This window comes from Podarcis vaucheri (genome assembly GCF_965113315.1).
Source record: "Podarcis vaucheri genome assembly, chromosome: Z".
Taxonomy (NCBI): Eukaryota; Metazoa; Chordata; class Lepidosauria; order Squamata; family Lacertidae; genus Podarcis; species Podarcis vaucheri.
This window is the reverse complement of record NC_138758.1, coordinates 28,860,864-28,881,337: the sequence shown is the minus strand read 5'-3', so window position 1 is coordinate 28,881,337 and position 20,474 is coordinate 28,860,864. Positions and strand designations below refer to the sequence as shown.

General features: G+C 44.2%; 1 protein-coding gene and 1 long non-coding RNA gene across 5 annotated transcripts in view; one reads left to right on the top strand and one right to left on the bottom strand.

The window, feature by feature from the left end:
• LOC309523943 (vascular endothelial growth factor receptor kdr-like) overlaps positions 1 to 20,474 on the bottom strand; it is a 203,460-nt gene that overhangs the window by 28,169 nt on the left and 154,817 nt on the right. For 2 of the 4 annotated variants that reach the window (XM_082208216.1, XM_082208218.1), the window contains exons 19-25: positions 19,468 to 19,584; positions 17,326 to 17,414; positions 15,445 to 15,610; positions 13,530 to 13,627; positions 12,593 to 12,715; positions 8,466 to 8,577; positions 190 to 289 (exon numbers count right to left, since the gene is read on the bottom strand). In XM_082208216.1, the coding sequence (XP_082064342.1) occupies positions 190 to 289; positions 8,466 to 8,577; positions 12,593 to 12,715; positions 13,530 to 13,627; positions 15,445 to 15,610; positions 17,326 to 17,414; positions 19,468 to 19,584 (805 nt within the window). The remainder of the gene's footprint in view (positions 1 to 189; positions 290 to 8,465; positions 8,578 to 12,592; positions 12,716 to 13,529; positions 13,628 to 15,444; positions 15,611 to 17,325; positions 17,415 to 19,467; positions 19,585 to 20,474) is intronic. The other 2 variants (XM_082208217.1, XM_082208219.1) reach the window with 1 other exon arrangement.
• Positions 2,037 to 19,501, top strand: LOC309524004. The gene is made up of 3 exons (XR_014215739.1): positions 2,037 to 3,581; positions 18,422 to 18,611; positions 19,428 to 19,501. It is a non-coding gene; the product is annotated as an uncharacterized lncRNA (long non-coding RNA).

Sequence of the window (20,474 nt, the reverse complement as noted above, 5' to 3'; positions counted from 1 at the left end):
AATAATAATAATAATAATAATAATTTATTATTTATACCCCGCCCATCTGGCTGAGTTTCCCCAGCCACTCTGGGCGGCTCCCAATCGAGTGTTAAAAACAATACAGTATTGTTTTGTACTTTTTTAAATAAAAAAAACCAATAAAGCATTTAAAAAGAAAAGAAAGACAGACATGCAAGATGAAATTACATTTCTGGAGTTGAATATTCTGGTGATCTCATCCTTGTCCCTTCCTTGAGGCGTCGACAGAAGTCCTCATCAATCTGCACACCTGGATATGGTGTCGCTCCTGTAGACACAAACACAGACAGACAGTTAATGTTCTGCCAGATGCTTTAAGCAGGGCCTGCATCTCCTGCAAGAAGGATAACACTTCCTTGATGCAACACCATCTAGCATCCCTACAAAGAAATCAGAATGGATGCTAACTAAATAGCCAACATGGACCAATCTCCTTAGGATCAGATAATGAAGAAAGCTCAATAAACTGGTCATCTGGAAGCACACTGAAACGGAAATCTCCACTTATCATTATGGCTCAGAATTATTGATAGACAAATTATTTTTAAGCTGTCTAAGCTGGTTGCCATCACCAAATGTGGTGGCACTGAATTGCAGAAAAAGGAGCATGCATAACTTGCTGTTGAAATGGAACACTCAGGAAGAAACGGTGAAATCAGCTATGATTAAATGGGCACAAGATGTTGGACATAACATAATGATGGCTGACTGGGAACGGTTATGGACCACAGGTATGAAATTTATGGCATGTAATGCCTTAAGAGAAAATTTAATGAAAATGATTTATAGGTGGTACATGACACCAGTTAAGCTTGAAAAAATCTATCATTTGCCCGATAATAAATGTTGGAAATGTAATGAGACTGAAGGTACATTCTTTCACCTTTGGTGGACGTGCCCAAGGATTAAGGCATTCTGGGAGATGATTTATAATGAAATGAAAAAGGTATTTAAATATACCTTCCTTAAGAAACCAGAGGCCTTTCTCCTGGGCATGGTCGGCCAATTGGTGTTAAAGAAGGACAGAACTTTTCTTATGTATGCAACAACAGCAGCAAGAATACTCATCGCGAAATATTGGAAGACACAAGATTTACCCACCCGGGAAGAATGGCATATGAAGTTGATGGACTACATGGAATTGGCGGAAATGACTGGCAAAATCCGAGACCAGGGAGAAGAGTCGGTGGAAGAAGACTGGAAAAAGTTTAAAGACTATTTACAGAAATACTGTAAAATTTATGAATGTTAGAAAGATGTTGGAATGAAGTTATATGGCTTTTGTAGAAATGTTATAAGGAATTAAGTATAAATAGATTATTAGAGCATTAAAGGGGAAAATAAGGTTAGAATGTGTTAAGACAATTATAGGATAGAAAACAGAGGAAGATGGAAAGGAATTGCTGAAACTATTAATAGAAGTGGAATACAAAAAGGGAGGTGTGAGGAGGTCGTGGAAATTAGTGAAAGAAAGATAAGATATTGAAATTGGACTGTGTTTTAAATGGTTTTTGTTTTGTTTTGCTAGTTGTATGTTAGTGTTTTGGATTTTATTTTTTTGTATTGTATTGTATTATTGTATGTTTTTTCTTTTTTGGTTTTTTGTAGTGTTGTGTTTAATTTGCTGGAAAACTAATAAATATTATTATAAAAAAAATGAATTGCAGAAAAAGGAGATAAGGTAAGGAGATTTGTGACCTACATGCTATTATGTATAGAAAGGATGGGCTCATAAGTGGGGCTGGCCAGTATCCCATTGTCCAGATGGATTTTCCCTGAAAATCTATGGCCTGGGACTAGGCGAAGAAATGTCATGAGATGGTTGCCTGCAGGTGATTCAGTTCCTCTTAGTTATGCATAGATGCGAAGTCAATGCAGACATCCCCTTGCAGCGATCAAGCAAAACTATTGTGTGACTTCAGCTCCTGAAAAGACTCGGTCAAGAGCACAAGTTTAAGGCAAGATAGGCTCAAGCTCTTGTTTCATGAACGGCTGATGGGATAAAAAGAAATGTGAAATGTACTGTATAGAAAATGTCTAGAGAGACAAGCCACCTCAGCCCGCTGCTTGCACCTTGTTCTCTTTTGAAGACCCTGCAGGAGCCTTGCCTCCAGTAATGACAGCTGAACTAATATGACAAGGAAACCGAAAAGAACACAAATAAATCACCCTGACTAATACAACTGTCAGGGCAAAGAAAGTAAGTGTGCAATGGAGCTGAGCAGCTCTCTAATAGACCTTGATTTCCTCAGAGCGGGGTGGGGGCGAGGAAGTATATTCCACTTCAGAATTGCAAGTGTTGGGAAAAACATGACTCTCTTCAACTATGCTTCAGGTTTTATCTCCCTTTTTGTTTTTGTTTTGTTTTTTACAGGATGCCCATAAAACTGTTGGCTTGAGACAGCCTGAAGGCAGAAAACGAAGGTAAACCAGGCCTTCTTCCTCTTCATTCATTCATTCTTGCATATGTACATTTTATTACATTTACATCCTGCCTTTCTTCAGCTTTGGAACTCAAGGAAGCCTAAATGTGGTTCTTAGTTTGTGTCCTCCATCCAGGTGCTGACCAGACCTTGACCTGCTTAGCCTCAGGCGCCTTAAGTTACTATTTGACTATAAGCATCTACAGGACAAAAGAGCAAAAGAACCCCCCACTGCATCAGGACGAGGAGGACATCATCTAGCTCACCATACTGTTTCCCACAGTGGTCTAACCCAGTGCTCCCAAAGTCACCCCTGATCCTGAAGCTTACCTATCTACTGTATGTGAAAAAACATGCTTTGGGGATTTAGAACTAGACAAAATATCTGTGCTGTATGTAGTCATTGCTAATTCATACAATCCTTCTGACATGTCAGGAAGTGAACCTGAAGCAACTCCTTGAGCTGTCACTGCACACCTGGTAAATCTTAAGTCCACCTCAAATCAAACAGCAACCAGGATTGCCCCAACCCTTTGATTACATTGCATTGTAAAATGTTAACCAACTACTTGCCAACTTTTCAAACAATTTATTGATCGCTTAAATGTATATTATAACTGCTTCTTCAATGCTGGACGGGCGTTAAAATAACTTAGTGTTTCAGAAAACAACAGATAATGTTCTGTGTGTGAGTTCCCTGTTCAGCAGCTTTCCCTGGAATCATGCCTCCTGAAAGCTTGAGTTATTATAAAAGTTAATAGAAGAATTAATTCCGCTCTAACTCTGTAAGCTTCCCAATTCCTTTATTTCCCAGAGGGTTGTGGGATGTAACGTTCTTTTCATAATCTGGCCTCCCTGAAGCCTGAAGAATCATTTGGAAGAACATGTAATCCGGTTTTAACATAGGAGATTTAAAGGAATCTGAATGGGAGTCCAAGTTTTGAAGAATCTCTGTACACTTTACATTCCATGCTCAATTTCCTGTTTTTGTCTATCTCTGGCCTGACAGCTTTCACTGGATGCTTGGGAGCAAAGTAAGTAATGCAGGAACAAGGAGGAATGAATGAGAACCCAGGCCAGCGAACAACTGTTCCTTAAAACTGTTTGGATAACCTGGGGGTTGTCGCTTCAGCCACGGTATGCAAAGATGTGTTCCAATTGCTAAGGAGGCTTTTATGAAAACAATGTTGACAGAAGTTGGAAAATCCCTTTTGGGTGTATAAGAATATTTAAAATATGAATGTAATCAAACATAGAGGATATAAATAATATATCCTTAGGGTTTGGTCTCCTTTGCACTTCCTCCTTTCCTCTTTGACTACCTCCAACTCCACATTCCTTGTATCAGTTTTAATCATAGGTCAGTGTCACGTCTGCACTACTTAATAAATGCTATGCCAAACCTTCAAATGGTCTTTATTTTGACTGCTTCCGGGCAGCAGGCACAAAGCATAGTCGTCTCAGAAAAAAAGTGGTATGTGTATGTAGAAGTGATGTCTTTTACTATCTGAATTTTTTATTTTAATATAGGCAGTGTAGTGGAGGAGCCCTGTAAAAGAGGGGATTTTGGAAGCCCAAACATGCCCCATAACAAAGGCAAACAAGCCTTCATGTTCTGGTTCTTAATGATCTGTAAAAAAAAATTTATGTAAGTGAGTTCCATCACTGACACAGCTCCTCAATTAAATATTTATTGCATGAACTGTAGATAGGAGAGTGCCAAAACACAGAAATGCCTGGCTGATTTTTATCAACACATTGCTTTGGAAGAAAAACTTGCTTTTCAACTGCAGCCACAGAAAAGGAAATGGGACTCTAATCCTGAGTCACACAACAAGGTAATCAGAAATTGTGCTGTGACCAGAATGGGTGCAGATAGAGCAACCCGTTGTCTCAATGGAGCAGTTTGGGTTGGCAGTAGGGATGCACGAATCTGTCATTTTTAGTTTTTCCCCCATTACTCATTTTTCCAGACTTAGATTCTGTTGTCCACATTTGCACATCTGTTTGTAATCTTTTTAAATATATAAAAGAAGCCCCATGAAAATTCAGTGATTTTCTCCTAACATGCACATTTCTGTATGCAACTTTCCCTCATGCGCATATTTTTGCAATATACCCAATATACTCTGTACCCAAAGAGAGTAGGTACAAGTTGGATTCCAGAGCAGAAGAGACTATTAGGATTGACTATGCTCCTGGGAGCAAAGTATACAACATAATGGGCGTGAGAAAGGGAAAGTCAGCACAAGACATGTGGTTCATTTACCTCGACTACTTTGCTTAGGTATTCCACAACCTCTGTGTGGTCTTGGTCATTTTCAGTTGCAATAATTAAACCATCTACAATGCCAAAACTTAATAAAATTATTCATTTTTGCACTTGGTGTATAAGCACCTGTCTGTGTGATGCTGTGTGTAACCCCAGCTGTATAGTTTCTCATTCCATGCTGTAGCAGCTTGTTCTGAGCCACCAAGCCCCTTCTGAAATTTGCATACTAGATGTGCTTCCTTTGGTTTGATAAAACTTTTAGGCTGTTCCATATAAATCTCTTCTGAGATCTGGCCATGCAAAAATGTGGTTTTAATGTTCCACCTCTATTTGTTTAGAAACAGTGATGCTGAAAAGCAGCCTAGCACACCCCCCACCGCCCTAATGTCTCAGACTTCTCCAGATGTTTTGGACTACAACTCCTATCAGGCAGTCTGTAAATTGGAGCCCAAAACATTTGGAGGGCACCAAGTTGAGTGAAAGCAGAATATTGTAACTAAGTCTAAGCTGAGAAATAGAAACTGGCATTCTTTTCCAAGATCCACAGCCTGATGAAGCATTTGGACAAAAATAACCACTTTGTTGTTATTCAGATTCTTTCTAATAGATCAGCCTGAATACTTGCACTTGTAGATTGTTATTCATGAAACTCTCTGCAGACTAATTTAGTTTTCCTGCTCTCTACTCAAAATGCCTAAGGTTTGTTCCACTGCATACTATGATAAAGAAGAAACAATCCACATTCCTTTCCCAAAATGTAAGCGATTTGATCTAGGGATTAGCAAAATCTGTCAATTTCAATTTCTCTCACTTTCTCATTTGTCCACTCTTCAGTTCAGTTCTCCACATTTCCACACCATTTTGTGAATTTTTAAATCAACAAGTTGCCATGAAATTGAAGCAGCATTTTAGTGTGATTTTTTCCTAATTTTTTGTTATTCAATTTTGCCTAATACATTAATTTTTGCAAAGCAACATTTAGTGATATGTGCATTTTTATGCACACTTGATCTTAATATATGCATGTTTGCACACATTACTTGGCAGGTGAACTGCATTGCAAAATTGAGAGAAGTGCAAATTCCAAGCAGGGTTGTGTTTTGGTTTGCGTATTGCACTGGCAAGCGTGAATTAGGTTGGTTTGCCATTAAATGAAAACAATCAAATTCTCTCCCCACCCCATCCTTACTTTTGCCTTTCTAGAAAGCCTTACCCCTTAAAAATGCACATGGGCATGAATGGAGAATGAATAATCATTCCAAACATTCTGTGGCTTGCATGAGTGGCACAGTCGGGGGGGGGCATCTATTTCTCCTTCTGGCAAAAGAACATGCAAAGTCCGACATAACTGCCTGCATTTCTGTGACAGCGGCTTCAGCCAACCTGTGGGCCCTGTGGGTGTTTTGTGTTTCATACGGTCAGCATTTTGGAAAGAATTATTCTAGGATCAAATATCTGCAGCATTCATTCTCTCCCCCCTCCTTGTTGTGGGAGTTCTTATATTGCTAGTGGGGGGCAGATGAGCCATCTGGGGCAGGAGCCGCAGCAAGCAACTCTTTGAGCTGTGTGGTCCCTAAGTTGAACCCGCTCGGCCTGTGGGAAAATACCATTTGACAGGAAGGTTTTCTGCTCCATCAAAATAGCTTTAATCCACAGAAGCCACGATTAAGAGTTTTCCACAAAGTCTCCTGGTTTGAACTGCTGCAAATGTCAATTCCAGCTTTGAAAGCATTTGTTGTGGGCCAAAATGTCTATCAGTCACATCAAGATCCATCTGAAATCAACCTCTGGCTTAAGAAGAGTGTATAATCAACAATCAGCTTTTTTTTTTTTTTAAAGGGTTTTGGCTTCAAACCAATTCAGAGATTGGCAAAGCTATTCACTGAGCCCTCACAGCCTGCCTCCCGGAAAGTAGGAAAGCTGTATCATATCACCTCAGACCACTTATCCATCAAGCTCTGTATGGCATATTCTGACCGGCAGAAATTCTCCAGGGTCAGGAAGGGCTCTTGCCCATCAGCTGCTCACACTTCTGCTTATGCCCTGCCTAGAAAGCACGTGTCTGTGCTGTTTTCTCCTTGGCCCTCTCCTTCCCAAAGGAAAACTTGCTCTTTAGCAATAGATCAGAATAGATCCAGGAAAAACCCAAATGGCTGTTTGCTCCAGCTGAGAGCTAAAGAGCTGTTTTCCCCAGGAGAAAGCAGCGGGATGAGAGGAAGTGTGGATAAGCCCTAACCTGAACTATATGGGGAAAAGCATTGATGCTGACCTTTAAAGCCCTAAATGGCTTCAGCCCTGTATACCTGAAGGTGCATCTCCACCATCTTTCAGCCTGGACACTGAGGTCCAGCTCTGAGGACTTTCTCGGAGGGTTCCCTCATTGAGAAAAGTGAGATGACAGAAAACCAGGCAGAGGGTCTTCTGGGTAGTGGCTCCCGCCCTGTGGAACACTGTCCCATCAATGTCAAGGAAATAAACAGCTATCTGACTTTTAGAAGACATCTGAAGGCAGCCCTGTATAGGGATGTTTTTAATTTTTGATGTTTTATTATGCTTTTATATTTGTTGGAAGCTGTCCAGAGTAGCTGGGGACCCAGTCAGATGGACGGCATATAAATATATTTATGATGATGATGATCCCTTCTGAGACCCTACCCATAGAAATGTTTGGCTGCAGCAACTTTGACTTGTTACTGAGGTGCTCAGCTTTGCTTTCACTTTTTTTTTTTTTTTTGCAAATTAAATTTTTATTGATTTTCAGTACACATACATACATTCATAAATTACACTTATATAGGTTACATATTTAACTTAGGCTCTATCATGCCTCTGACTTCCCTCCATTTCTTTGGTAAGTATTAAATAAAGTAGCTTTGCTTTCACTTTATACCTATATATTCCTGAGCACCGTGACTCCTAAATATTTGCTCTGTATGTGTGACTCTGCCAAGCAAGGGCTTGTGCACACCAGAGGATGTGAACAGAGCTGCATGCCAGCCATTTTCATGAACAGGAGGTGAGATTGTTCTTATGGCATATGGAGGTGTAAGCACTGTGGATAGAGGCAAATTTCCTTGTTCTGCTGTGGTTGTTGTTATTTAACAAATTTATAAACTGCTTCAGGGTCTGAGGCCATCAAAGTAGTGTACAACATTAAAAGGGAATAAAATAAAATAAAAAAGATTTTTTAAAAAATTAAAAGCACCCCTCCCTACACATCTATAGTTAATATTTCATAAATGAGTTGGTCACACCTCAGTGAAAACCTTCTTAAATAAAGTTGTCTTCAGCAGGTGCCTAAACATCTATTTTCAGCTGCTGTCTAATTTTCAGATGGCTGGAACGGCAACTCTAAAAGTCTGGTTTCTAGGAGAAACCAAGCACATCTCTAGGACATGTGGTACTCTCAGCACAGCTCCATCTAAGGGCTGCTGTAACTGACTCCTTTTGAATATAGCCACCACAGGCATGCTGCCCTTCAGTAGTCCTGACAAGTACAAGCTTTGTAAGAGAGCACCTCAGTATCTACTGGTAATATAGACAACCATCGTTAGCACCGAAAAAGAATTAGGAACCCTTCATGCAGATTAGCACACAGAGCTCCAATAGTAACTCAGTAATATTAAATCATGCCTGATTTGTTACTCTCTATTAACAAATATCCTACTCTCATTCTTCATCTGAAATGTATTTTGCACAGCATTCAGTCCATTTAAAATAAACCACAATAAAAGTAAGCACAACCTTACCTAGAGAAAATATTTCCCACAGCAACACACCAAAAGACCAAACATCGCTCTGAGTGGTGTAAGTTTTGTCAAAAATAGCTTCTGGAGCCATCCATTTCAGAGGAAGTCTCGCCTACAAAATGAAGAAAGCAAAAGGAGACTAGTATTAACAATATTTACATTTGTCCAGACAGAGGCGGACTTAGGGGAGCAAGAACAGTTTGGCCGTACTGGGCGTGGAGCCTCCTAGCTGCAACTATGATATAGAATGGAAGGCAAGAGATGGAGGGATTTTGGCGTTGTGGTGAGATTTGATACCCCAAGAGCCACCACTGGTCCAGATGCAGGGAAGTAATAGTGCCACCCCATTCTGCATTGGTCAGACTCCACCGGGAGTGCTGTGTCTAGTTCTAGTTTAAGAAGAATGTTGAAGAGCTAGAAAGTGCAGAGGAGGGCGACCAAAATTAGAAGGGTATGCAAACCTTATGAGGAACAGTTGAGGGACTTGGGTATGCTTAGGCTGGAGAAGAGAAGATTGAGAGGTGCAGGGGCGCCGACTTATAAAAAATATTGGGGGAGCCTGCGAAATAATAATAATAATAATAATAATAATAATAATAATAATTTATTATTTGTACCCCGCCCATCTGGCTGGGTTTCCCCAGCCACTCTGGGCGGCTTCCACAGAAACCAAAAAACACTAAAATATCATACATTAAAGGCTTCCCTGAACAGGGCTGCCTTAAGATGTCTCCTGAATGTCAGGTAGTTGTTTATCGCTTTGACATCTGCTGGAAGGGCGTTCCACAGGGCGGGCGCCACTACCGAGAAGGCCCTCTGCCTGGTTCCCTGTAGCTTTGCTTCTCGCAATGAGGGAACCGCCAGAAGGCCCTCGGCGCTGGACCTCAGTGTCCGGGCAGAACGATGGGGGTGGAGACGCTCCTTCAGGTATACTGGGCCGAAGCCGTTTAGGGCTTTAAATGTCAACACCAGCACTTTGAATTGTGCTCGGAAACGTACTGGGAGCCAATGTAGGTCTTTCAAGACCAGTGTTATGTGGTCTCGGCGGCCGCCCCCAGTCACCAGTCTAGCTGCCGCATTCTGGATTAGCTGTAGTTTCCGAGTCACCTTCAAAGGTAGCCCCACGTAGAGCGCATTGCAGTAGTCCAAGCGGGAGATAACTAGAGCATGCACCACTCTGGCCAGACAGTCCGCGGGCAGGTAGGGTCTCAGCCTGCGTACCAGGTGGAGTTGGTAGACAGCTGCCCTGGATACAGAATTGACCTGCGCCTCCATGGACAGCTGTGAGTCCAAAATGACTCCCAGGCTACGCACCTGGTCCTTCAGGGGCACAGTTACCCTATTCAGGACCAGGGAGTCCTCCACACCAGCCCGCCCCCTGTCCCCCAAAAACAGTACTTCTGTCTTGTCAGGATTCAACTTCAATCCATTAGCCGCCATCCATCCTCCAACCGCCTCCAGGCACTCACACAGGACCTTCACCGCCTTCACTGGTTCTGATTTGAAAGAAAGGTAGAGCTGGGTATCATCTGCATATTGATGGACACCCAGTCCAAACCCCCTGATGATCTCTCCCAGCGGCTTCATATAGATGTTAAAAAGCATGGGGGAGAGGACGGAACCCTGAGGCACCCCACAAGTGAGGGCCCAAGGGTCTGAACACTCATCCCCCACCACCACTTTCTGAACACGGCCCAGGAGAAAGGAGCGAAACCACTGTATAACAGTGCCCCCAGCTCCCAACCTCTGTAGACGGTCCAGAAGGATGTTATGGTCGATTGTATCAAAGGCCGCTGAGAGATCCAGCAGAACTAGGAAACAACTCTCACCTTTGTCCCTAGCTCGCCGGAGATCATCAACCAGTGCGACCAAGGCAGTTTCAGTCCCATGATGAGGCCTGAACCCTGATTGGAAGGGATCCAAATGGTCCGCATCCTCCAGGCGTGCCTGGAGTTGTTCAGCAACCACACGCTCAATCACCTTGCCCAAGAATGGAAGATTTGAGACTGGGCGATAGTTGGCCATACTGGCCGGGTCTAAAGATGTTTTTTTAAGAAGCGGTTTAATGACCGCCTCTTTCAGCGGATCTGGGAATGTTCCCTCACAGAGGGAAGCATTCACCACCCCGCAGAGCCCATCGCCCAGCCCTTCCCGGCTAGCTTTTATAAGCCAGGATGGGCAAGGATCAAGGAGGCAGGTGGTTGGTTTCACTCGTCCAAGCAGCCTGTCCACATCCTCGGGGGTAATGGATTGAAATTGATTCCATGCAACTTGACCAGACAGGGCTCTAGCACTCTCCCGCCCCAGCCCTGCTCCCACGGTGGTGTCTAGCTCCTTCCGAATATGAGTGATTTTATCTGCAAAAAACTTAGCAAAATCGTTGCAGGAGATCTTGGGGTCTTTACAAGGCCCCGGTGGTAAAGGTGGTTCCGTTAAATTGCGGACCACCTGAAAGAGTCTCCTGCTACTATTTTCTGCAGATGCAATAGAGGCGGTGAAGAAAGTCTTCTTCGCCGTCGCTATCGCCACTTGGTAGGCTCGACGTTGAGCTCTAACCTGTGTCCGGTCAGATTCGGAGTGAGTTTTCTGCCACCGACGCTCTAGCCGTCTCAGCGATTGTTTCATCGCCCTCAGCTCCGAAGAAAACCACGGGGCTGTCCGGGCTCCATGCAATCGGAGAGGGCGCTTCGGAGCCAGACAGTCGATAGCCCTGGTTAACTCCGCATTCCAGCGGGCCACCAGGGAATCAGCTGAAAGGCCATCAACATGGGATAAAGCATCCCCTACCACTCTCTGGAAACCATTTGGATCCATTAAGTGGTGGGGGTGGACCATCCGAATTGGTCCCACCTCCCTGCAGAGGGGAAGGGTCGCGGAGAAGTCCAGTTGCACCAGGAAGTGATCTGACCATGGCACTTCTTTGGTTTCATTTTTACTTAGTGTCAGATCACCCACGTCGCTAGAGGTGAATACCAGGTCTAAGGCATGTCCATGACTATGAGTTGGGCCCAACTTATTCAGGGACAGCCCCATGGAGGCCATGCTTTCCACGAAGTCCCGAGCGGCCCCTTGTAAGGTCGTGTCGGCGTGGATGTTAAAATCCCCTAGGACAACCAAACTAGGTGTCTCCAGGAGAACATCCGCCACGACCTGAAGCAGCTCGGACAGGGAATCCTTGGTGCAGCGGGGAGGTCGGTACACCAAAAGGAATCCTGTACTGCCCCTATTGCCCAACTTCCAGAACATGCACTCAGAAAACTGGGTCTTCCCAGTAGGACGCCTGATGCAAACTAACGACTTCCTAAAAATCACTGCAACCCCCCCTCCCCGCCCACATGACCTGGGTTGCTGTGCGTAAGAGAAACCTGGTGGGCAAGCGGCAGCAAGGACAGGCCCATCTGCCTCATTCAACCAGGCTCATGAATAATAAATAAGCTCATGAATATGCAGATAAAGTGGCGCCGCCTCCTTGTGAGCGAATAGGGGAGAGCGTGGTGCGCCTATTAATCAGCTCCGAAGGAAATTGGGTGGAGCTTTTGCTCGGGAGGGAGGGCAGGAGGCATGCAGCCCGACCCTGTGCATTTTGGGCTGGGGGAGGGGCAGCGGTGGCGCTCTGCTGGAGGGGCGCCCGAGATTATTGGGGGGGCGGAGCCCCCCCAAACGATTTTTTGAGGGGGCTCGGGCCCCCTCAGGCCCCATGAAGTCGGCGCCTATGGAGAGGTGATAGGACAGCTGTCTTCAAATATCTGAAGGGTTGTAACATGGAAGATAGAACAGGCTTGTTTTCTGCTGCTCCAGAGGGTAGGACCTGAACCTTTGGATTCAAATTACAAAGAGGGAGATTCTGACTAAACATTAGGAAGAACTTTCTGACAGAGCTGCTTGACAGTGGAATGGACTTCTTTGGAAGGTGGTGGACTCTCCTTTGATGGAGGTTTTTAAGCAGAGGTTGGGTGGCCATCTACCTAGCTGAACTAGGTGACCCTTGGAGTCCCTTCCAACACTACCATTCTAGGATTCTAGATTTATCAACCTGTATTTACCCATATCCTATCCCACTGACTTATTTGTTTCAGTCTGCTTAAAAGGATGGACCACACATGATTCTGCATGCCTACAAGACTTACGTCGCCTTTCCGCACATAGTCAGGATCTTTGTAAATATCTCTGGCCAATCCAAAGTCACAGATCTTCACCACATTGTTTTCAGACAGCAGAATGTTCCTGGCTGCCAGATCCCTGTGAATGCACTGGAGGAAAGGACAAATGAAATAAATAAAAAATAAAAAAAATATTTTGTTTTGTTTTGTTTTATTTATTATTTTATACCCTCATTGCAAGAGCTGAGCTTCAACAACTTATTGAAATATTAAAGGGCATTTTTTAAAATTAAAAATTTTGCAAATAATGAAGCAAGTCACTAGAGAATGGAATCAGAACCAAAAATATTATTGAATCCCCCAAGATCAGATGTGCTTTCCTTTTATATTTTTCTTCAGAAACACTATTGCTAAAATATACCAATATAAAACATTACTCCTAAGACACACATTCCTCAGATATTTACACTTTCTTTACATCTTATACATTACTATATGCTCAACTTCTACTTTGAATCCTAACATATGCATATATCAAAATAACATATAATCTTTTATTCAAACCCATGTTTTTCAGATAAACTGATCTGCCATAACTGAACGGTTCAAATCTTTCTACCATACATAGAAAGGACACTGTCAATCTGATTATTTATACCTGATTTCATACCTTGTGCAATAATATTGCCTTTTATTAATAATTACGCATTCAGCTGCTTTGCCTCTGTTAAATGGAGAATGTTGGGCTAGAATGTTGGATTAGTTGGATCTTGTTCTGATTCAGCAAGGAAGATCCTACAACTTTGATTACATCTCCATATGCATGCGAAAGTGATTCTTGCATTAGTGAGGACTTATAAGACTGGAGTGTGCTTATCAACTGATCCACGGTTCTTAATAAAGATCATATGGGACCTTCTCACTCAATGTCTTTAACAGCAAAGGGGTTTTAAACAGGACTTACTTTCCTGGAGGCCAAGAACTCCATGCCTTTGGCGACCTGGAAGCTGTAGCAAATCAAGTCCTCCAAGGTCAGGGCGCGCTTGTAGAGATCTTCAACATCTAAGAGAGACCAAGGAGAAATCTGAGCAATGCACATAACATCACAGGGTCAAGCCATGTATTCAGAGCAGTAAAGGGAATTGCTCTCAGGATTAGTCCTAGCCAGAAGCACTCCCACAAGAGGAGCCCACTGTGGCAATACCCCTCCAGCCCAAGGACTCCTGCTTGGAAGTACTAGTGCAGTGTTTCCCAACAGGTGTTCCGCGGCACACGAGTGTGCCGTGAGACGTTGCCTTGTGTGCCGCGAGATGCCTGGAGGGAGGCGGGCGAGTCGGGCGGCGAGAGGCGGGGCGGCGGCGGCGAGGAGAGGCCGCGCCTCCTGCTGCTGCCTGGCGCTCCTCCTCGCAGCCGGCAGCGCTGCCTGGGCGCCTCCGCGCGACTCTGCCTCGCTGGGTTTGGTCTCCCAGCAGAGACGGGTCACACGCGCCCCTCTCTCCCTCCCTCAGCCTGCGCGGAGGGAGAGCCAGAGAGAGGCATCGCTCCTGCGCGGCGGGAGAGGGAGCAGCCGGAGCGATGCCCCAAACGAAGGCATGGGACCGGAGGGGAAATCCTCTCCGAGGAGGATTGAGCACAGCTGAGAGAAGCCTTTCGAGGAGCTGCCGTGTCCCCTGGAAACCCCCTTCCCAGCTCTGCCTGCCTGCCTGCCCAAAGCTTGGAGGTTCCCCGGCAAGGGGGAGGGAAAAAACTTTCACTTTTGTGCGTCCCTCCCGGCGTGACGCTGCGCGCTGACGTCACGGGGCGGGGCTTTAATGGTGGTGTGCCGCGAGATTTTTTTTCAGTAAACAGGTGTGCCGTTGCCCAAAAACGTTTGGGAAACACTGTACTAGTGCAATCAGAGTCTCCCCTGCTCTGCTAGAATCAATGATTGCTAAAACAGGCTGAGTCCCTACAGGAAGAGGCTCCCATCGTCAGGTGTGAATATCACAACTGCGATAGTGGCAAAACTGCATTAAAGTTCAGTCTGAGGATAACAAGTGCTGAAGCAACAGCTGAGCTTTGCTGTTAAGGAGCTGTCCAGGGTACCATTGAAGACTTAAGTCTCTACTACAGAGGCCCACCTAGCAGTTCGAAAGCACGTCAAAGCGCAATTAGATAAATGGGTACCGCCCCGGTAGGAAGGTAAACGACGTTTCCCTGCGCTGCTCTGGTTTCGCCTGAAGAGGCTTAGTCATGCTGGCCACATGACCTGGAAGCTGTCTGCGGACAAACGCCGGCTCCCTCGGCCTATAGAGCGAGATGAGCGGGCAACCCCAGAGTCGTCCACGACTGGACCTAACGGTCAGGGGTATCTTTACCTTTTTACAAAGGCTATGGCTCCAAACACATCCTAAGCATAGCTGTCAACGTTTCCCTTTTTCAAAGGGAAATTCCCTTATTCCGAATAAGATTTCCCTTAAAAAAAGGGAAAAGTTGATAGCTATAAATTCCTAAGACACATGAAGGAGCCCTAGAAGCAACTGCAACAGAAAGCTTCAATCTTGACATTTGGCGGTAGAGGATCCATGATTGGCACAGCAGCTCCTTTTTATGAAAAATGTCAAAGTAGCTTCCCGGGACTGCCAATTTAAATGGGAAAGCAGCTCTTCAAGGGGAAACATTCAGCACTCTTCTATTTATTTTAAAAATACAACTAAAAGGGTTATAGTACAGGTATACAAATTAACGAATATGACAGAGAGAGTAGATAGGGAGAACTGTTCTCTATAATACTAGAATATTGGGGGCAGAGGGTGGTTAACGAACCTGAGCTCCTTGGAGAAAAAGGTGGGTTATAAATGCAAGAAACAATCAAATAAATAAATAAGCAATATATTTACCTTCCTCCTCTTCTTCTGAGTCTGTGTAACTCTTGTCTTCAATGAATCCTGAGCTTGCAGAGCTTCCTGTGCTTGCCACGCTCTCCAGGCGCCTCTTGATCAGTTCTGTTAAATCACTGATGTATGCTTCCAGCTCTTTCTCTGCAGGGTCTGGATTTTCCTGAGGCTGGAGGAAAGAAAGACCCATAGAAGCTCTTTTCATCTCTCTCTCTCTCCATTCCCAGCAGTCATCACACCCTAATGTACAGCTGGATCAATACATGTTCCTGCCATTTTGCAGCTCATAGTTAAACTATGCAGCTGGCTTCCACAGGAGGCAGTGATAGCAATAGGTGGCTTTAAAAGAGGATTGGACAAATACTCCTGATGACTACCAGCCGCTATGGCTATGCTCTTCCTCTACAGCTGGGAGGCAGCAATGCTTCTGAACACCAGCTACTGGATACTACAAGAGGAGAGCACTCTTATGCTCGAATCTTGCCTGCCAGCTTCCCATTGGGACATTGGGCTTGGGTCCTGTTTGCAGGTTTCCAATAACTATCTGATTGGCCACTGTGAGAACAGGTTGCTGGACTAGATGAGTCACTGATCTGATCCAGCAAGCTTTTCATTGGTTCTTATGCCTGAGGTGGTTTCACGGGGGGCGGGCTTGAGCAAGACACCATTCATGCGCCCATTCCCTCCATGAGTCTACCTCCTCACTGAAGCCAGTCCAGGGGGCCCTTGCCAGTGGCCCTCTGCTGGGTGTAGGATTGCTATTTACAGTGGTATCTCTGGTTACGAACTTAATTCGTTCTGGAGGTCCGTTCTTGTAACCCGAGGTACCACTGTACTCTGATTCAGCAGTAAAACACAGGTTTTCCTGGTGAAAATGCCGGTACCAAGAAATAAAACCCTGCTCAGAAGTAGACCTGAAAAACTTGGACCCGAGTTTAGAAAGTGCAGTGCAAATCTCATGCACCCCCTAGTAGATAAGGCTGTGATGGAATTTGAACAATACACTCAAAAGAATATACATAGCTGATGCTGTCTTCGATGCTGGCAGGGAAACAAATATTAAAGACAGGCTCAGAATTTTATAAGCACTCACAGTGGTTCTTCACTCATGATGAGCTTTGCTACTCATGGGACAAACATACATCCCTTCAGTTTAATCGTGTCTGAGGTGGGCTGCCTACCTGTTTTGTTTCATTAAGTGGTACCTGTGCATTGTATTATGTACACACTGAAAGTTCACCTTACACCTCCCTCCCAAAAAACATTCAAAACATTTAAGGCACATTTGCTCTGCAGAAGAAATGGATACTAGTCTTTAGGTGTCCACAAACCTGCAGAGTCAGCTTTTAAGAACTACCTTATAGTGAATCAGACCATTGGTCTATCTATCTATGCAGCTCTCTAGGGTTTCAGAAAGGGATCCTTTCAAGGTCTATCTGGAGAAGCCAGGGATTTAACCTGCGTCATCCTGCATTCAGATCACATACTCTACCAGTGAATCGCCTTTACTTTCTGAAAAGACACAACCAGCCTTCCCCTCATTTTCTCAGACTTTCTCAGGAGAGAAAAACTTAAGCAGAGCTGCAATCAGGCTGCATCTGCTGCTTGGACAGTGTAATCCTATGCACAGATACCTGGGAGAAAGTACCATTGAATTCAATGGTTCTTACTTCAGGAAAACATGCAGGACTGCAGCTTTGGAATGCCATGCCTGTCTCCACCCAACCATTCCCAGGGCCTGTTTCTCCTCAGTTTTCCTTCTTTCACTTGATGTCAGGAAGAGGGCAAAACAGAATTTATCCGGGCTTTTGGTAGGAAACAAACAAATGGCCTTTTAAAGGACAGCCAATTTCATATGCCTCAGAGGTCAGATACTCATCTTACCTTGCATGCGATGAAGTCTCCTCGTTTTCCTCGTAGGTAATTAGACAGATTTCCGTACTTGCAGTATTCTACAATGACCATCAAAGGACCTGCAAAAATGATCAAAGAAAAGTTTCTAACATGACCACATATAAAGGATGTAGGAATCATCATGTTTAAGAGAACATCCCTGTTGGATTCCTGACGGAAAATGAGATGCAGATAAAGGAACTACAGATTCAGGGGCAAATGGTGATCTGGCGTAAGGAAGTTACCAGGCTCTAAGTCGGGGTAGGGAATCTTTTTCAGACCAAGGCCCAGATCAAGAAATCCCCAAACCTCTTCAGGCCACGTAGAAAGAAGATGGGGAGAAGAGGTAAGATGCCGGGGGATATGGCAAGCCTTTCTTGTTCATGCTGCCTGCCTCACACCAGGAATTGTTCCCAACTTCTTGCTGGGGTTTTTTGGGGAGGGGGGCAGAGCCCAGTTTCATTATATTTTTCCTGCTGCCTGCCCACAGAAGGTTCAGGGATTGTTCCTAAGATCTTGAGCATGGTGCGGGGAGCATAGTGCAGAGGCATAATCATCATTATTAGCATAATAATTACTATTGCTAATGATTATTATCATTATTTGTACAAGCTTATATTTCTGATACTTTTCTTTTTCTGATCTTTTGGAGGTGGAAGCCATTTTTGTGTTAGCAAATTGGTGTGGAAATGGGATGAACTGAACTCATGGCAGGAAACATGAGAAACTGAGTGAACACAAAATGGACAGAGTCACCCATCCCTATAAACCCTCAATAAAAACACAGATTGTCCCTGTGATTATGTGCCTTTCCATCTCTCTGACTCTCTTTATGCAGTCACGATTGAATTTTGTTTGCATTCTGTCATCTAGCTTGACCTCCATATATTTTGTTGTTGTACATCTGGATGTGAAACTCCAGGAATGGAAGCGTGTCAAAAAAACAATTGCTCTTGAATCACACCCATTTGCCAGCTTGTTTCTTCTGTATTTGGGGAGCCAACTAAGTATTGTTTAGTTTGCTATAATTGCTGTTGGTGTTCCAAGACACAGGACAATGTTTTAAGCAATTCCCTTTGTATTATAGTGAGAACCAGACAGCATCATTTTGAAGCCATCAGCTTGTACTCTGTGTCTGATGTATAAAAATAACAGCAAGAAAAATACCTCAGAAATGCCAGAAAATATGAACAAATGGGGTTAGACCACATGGAACGAGCCATTAATAGCCATCTCAAGCAATCAGCCTTTCAATGTCTAGAAACCTTCTCCAACACGTAAGAGCTACAATTACATATTTGAATACTCAGAAAGCTGAATGCTTGCGTTCACTACAGCTAGCTTATAAAAGGGGCACCAAGACGAATCTCATGACCCAGTAAACTATTCTGCAAGGGGTGAGCAAATCCAGTGGTACTCTCAAAGCTTCAAGAAAGTTTGTGAACTCGGGCCCCTCACAATAGGTTCCCTTCCATTCATGTGTAATCTCTCTCTCTCTCTCTCTCTCTCACACACACACACGTTTGCCCTGTCTACAATTTTTTTTGTAAAGTTTCCAACTTCCTCAGTGAGTGTTGGCAGAAATTGGTCAGTGGGTGGACTAGGGGTAAGTCATGGTGTGTCAGAGGTGGGGTCTGGTGATTTTTAGTAGAATAGGGATCTGTTGGTCAGGTCTGGTGGATCAGGGTGTAGGGTTAATGGGGGAGGTATAATAGTCCCAAGAGGTGCTACACACATTGTACAGAATGAAGTGGTAGAACTATTAGCTGTACCACTTCAGACTGTGGATTGCACTTTTGAACTCCCTTTCCCCCCAACACCCCTACTTTTCCTATTGATGGAAAACAAGCACCTCAGATAGATATTTTTGACATAACTGCCTCCCTGATTTGCTCACTTATTATATGCAGGGTGCCATATGTGTGAGAAGATCGCTCAAAAGCATGAGCTGCTCTGCACTCTAAAGCAATACACTTCAGAATTCTGCCACATCATTCTGGGTAATATTTAGAATTTGCATCTATGGAGAAGTTTGCTTTTTGGCCATGTCATGGATCAGATCACTTGTGATGTGAGTTGTTTTTCCCTTACAGAAACTGATCTGAGTAAAAGAAAGAGATTGTAGTGGCTCACCTCCTGGCTTGGTGCAAGCACCCAACAGGTTGACGACATTCAGGTGGTGTCCAATATGAATAAGGATCTTCAGTTCAGACATCAAAGCCTTGCGCTCGTTGGTCGTTGAGCACTCTGCTTGAGATAAACAGGACAGAGCCATCTTGACACAACAGGATATTGTCAACGTGGGTGGAAAATCCTGTTTATACTCAAAACGGAAGCAAAACACCACCAACCACCATAGTGGAAAGGAAATGAATAAAGCCCTCCCAGGTTGCTGTGTGTGTGTGTGTGTGTGTGTGTGTGTGTGTGTGTGTTATTATTTATTCTCATTAGATTAGGAATGCCTTCCACCCAAACGTCCTGCCTTGGCCCTTACAACACCAAGTCCTCAAAGTAACTTCTCTTTTATCTGTGGAGTTGGGGTGTTGGTGGGGGGAGTTAACTGCCTTGCAGGAACTCTTCCTCTCCACATTTCCTGCTAGAGGTTGAAAGAGCTACAGCTGATGAAATGTCTCTCTGTGCTGCCAGTTACACAGAGAAGGGAGGCCTTTGAAGTTCTAAGAACATCTTCCCCAGTTGGGTGCCCTTCAGATGTTTTGGGCTGTAACTCCCATCATCCCCAGTCAGCACAAATGCTCCTGGGAGGGGCAGCCCAAAACGTGGAGCTATTCTTCTACTTCTTCTTGTTATTATTTCAGTTTATTGCTCGCCATTCACTATAAGGTCCCAGAGCTGTTTTCAGTCATTTAAATCACAATATTAAGTAACAGTGTAAAACAAATTACAGTCACAAGACTAGGGCTTAGCAGGCACCAGGTTGGAAATCTGGAGGACACCAGTTAGCGAAGGTTTTTCTAATACAGTGTATGCTAATAACCTGGCAGCACAAAGTATCATCACAAAACCACTTAGCATCTTGCAAAAGACCCAAGTGGACTTTTAGGAAAGCTTTGTGGACCCTGGCTGTCAAGAATCCAGCACCTTTCCCAGAGATATTTCCTGCACAATCCACATGGATGGTG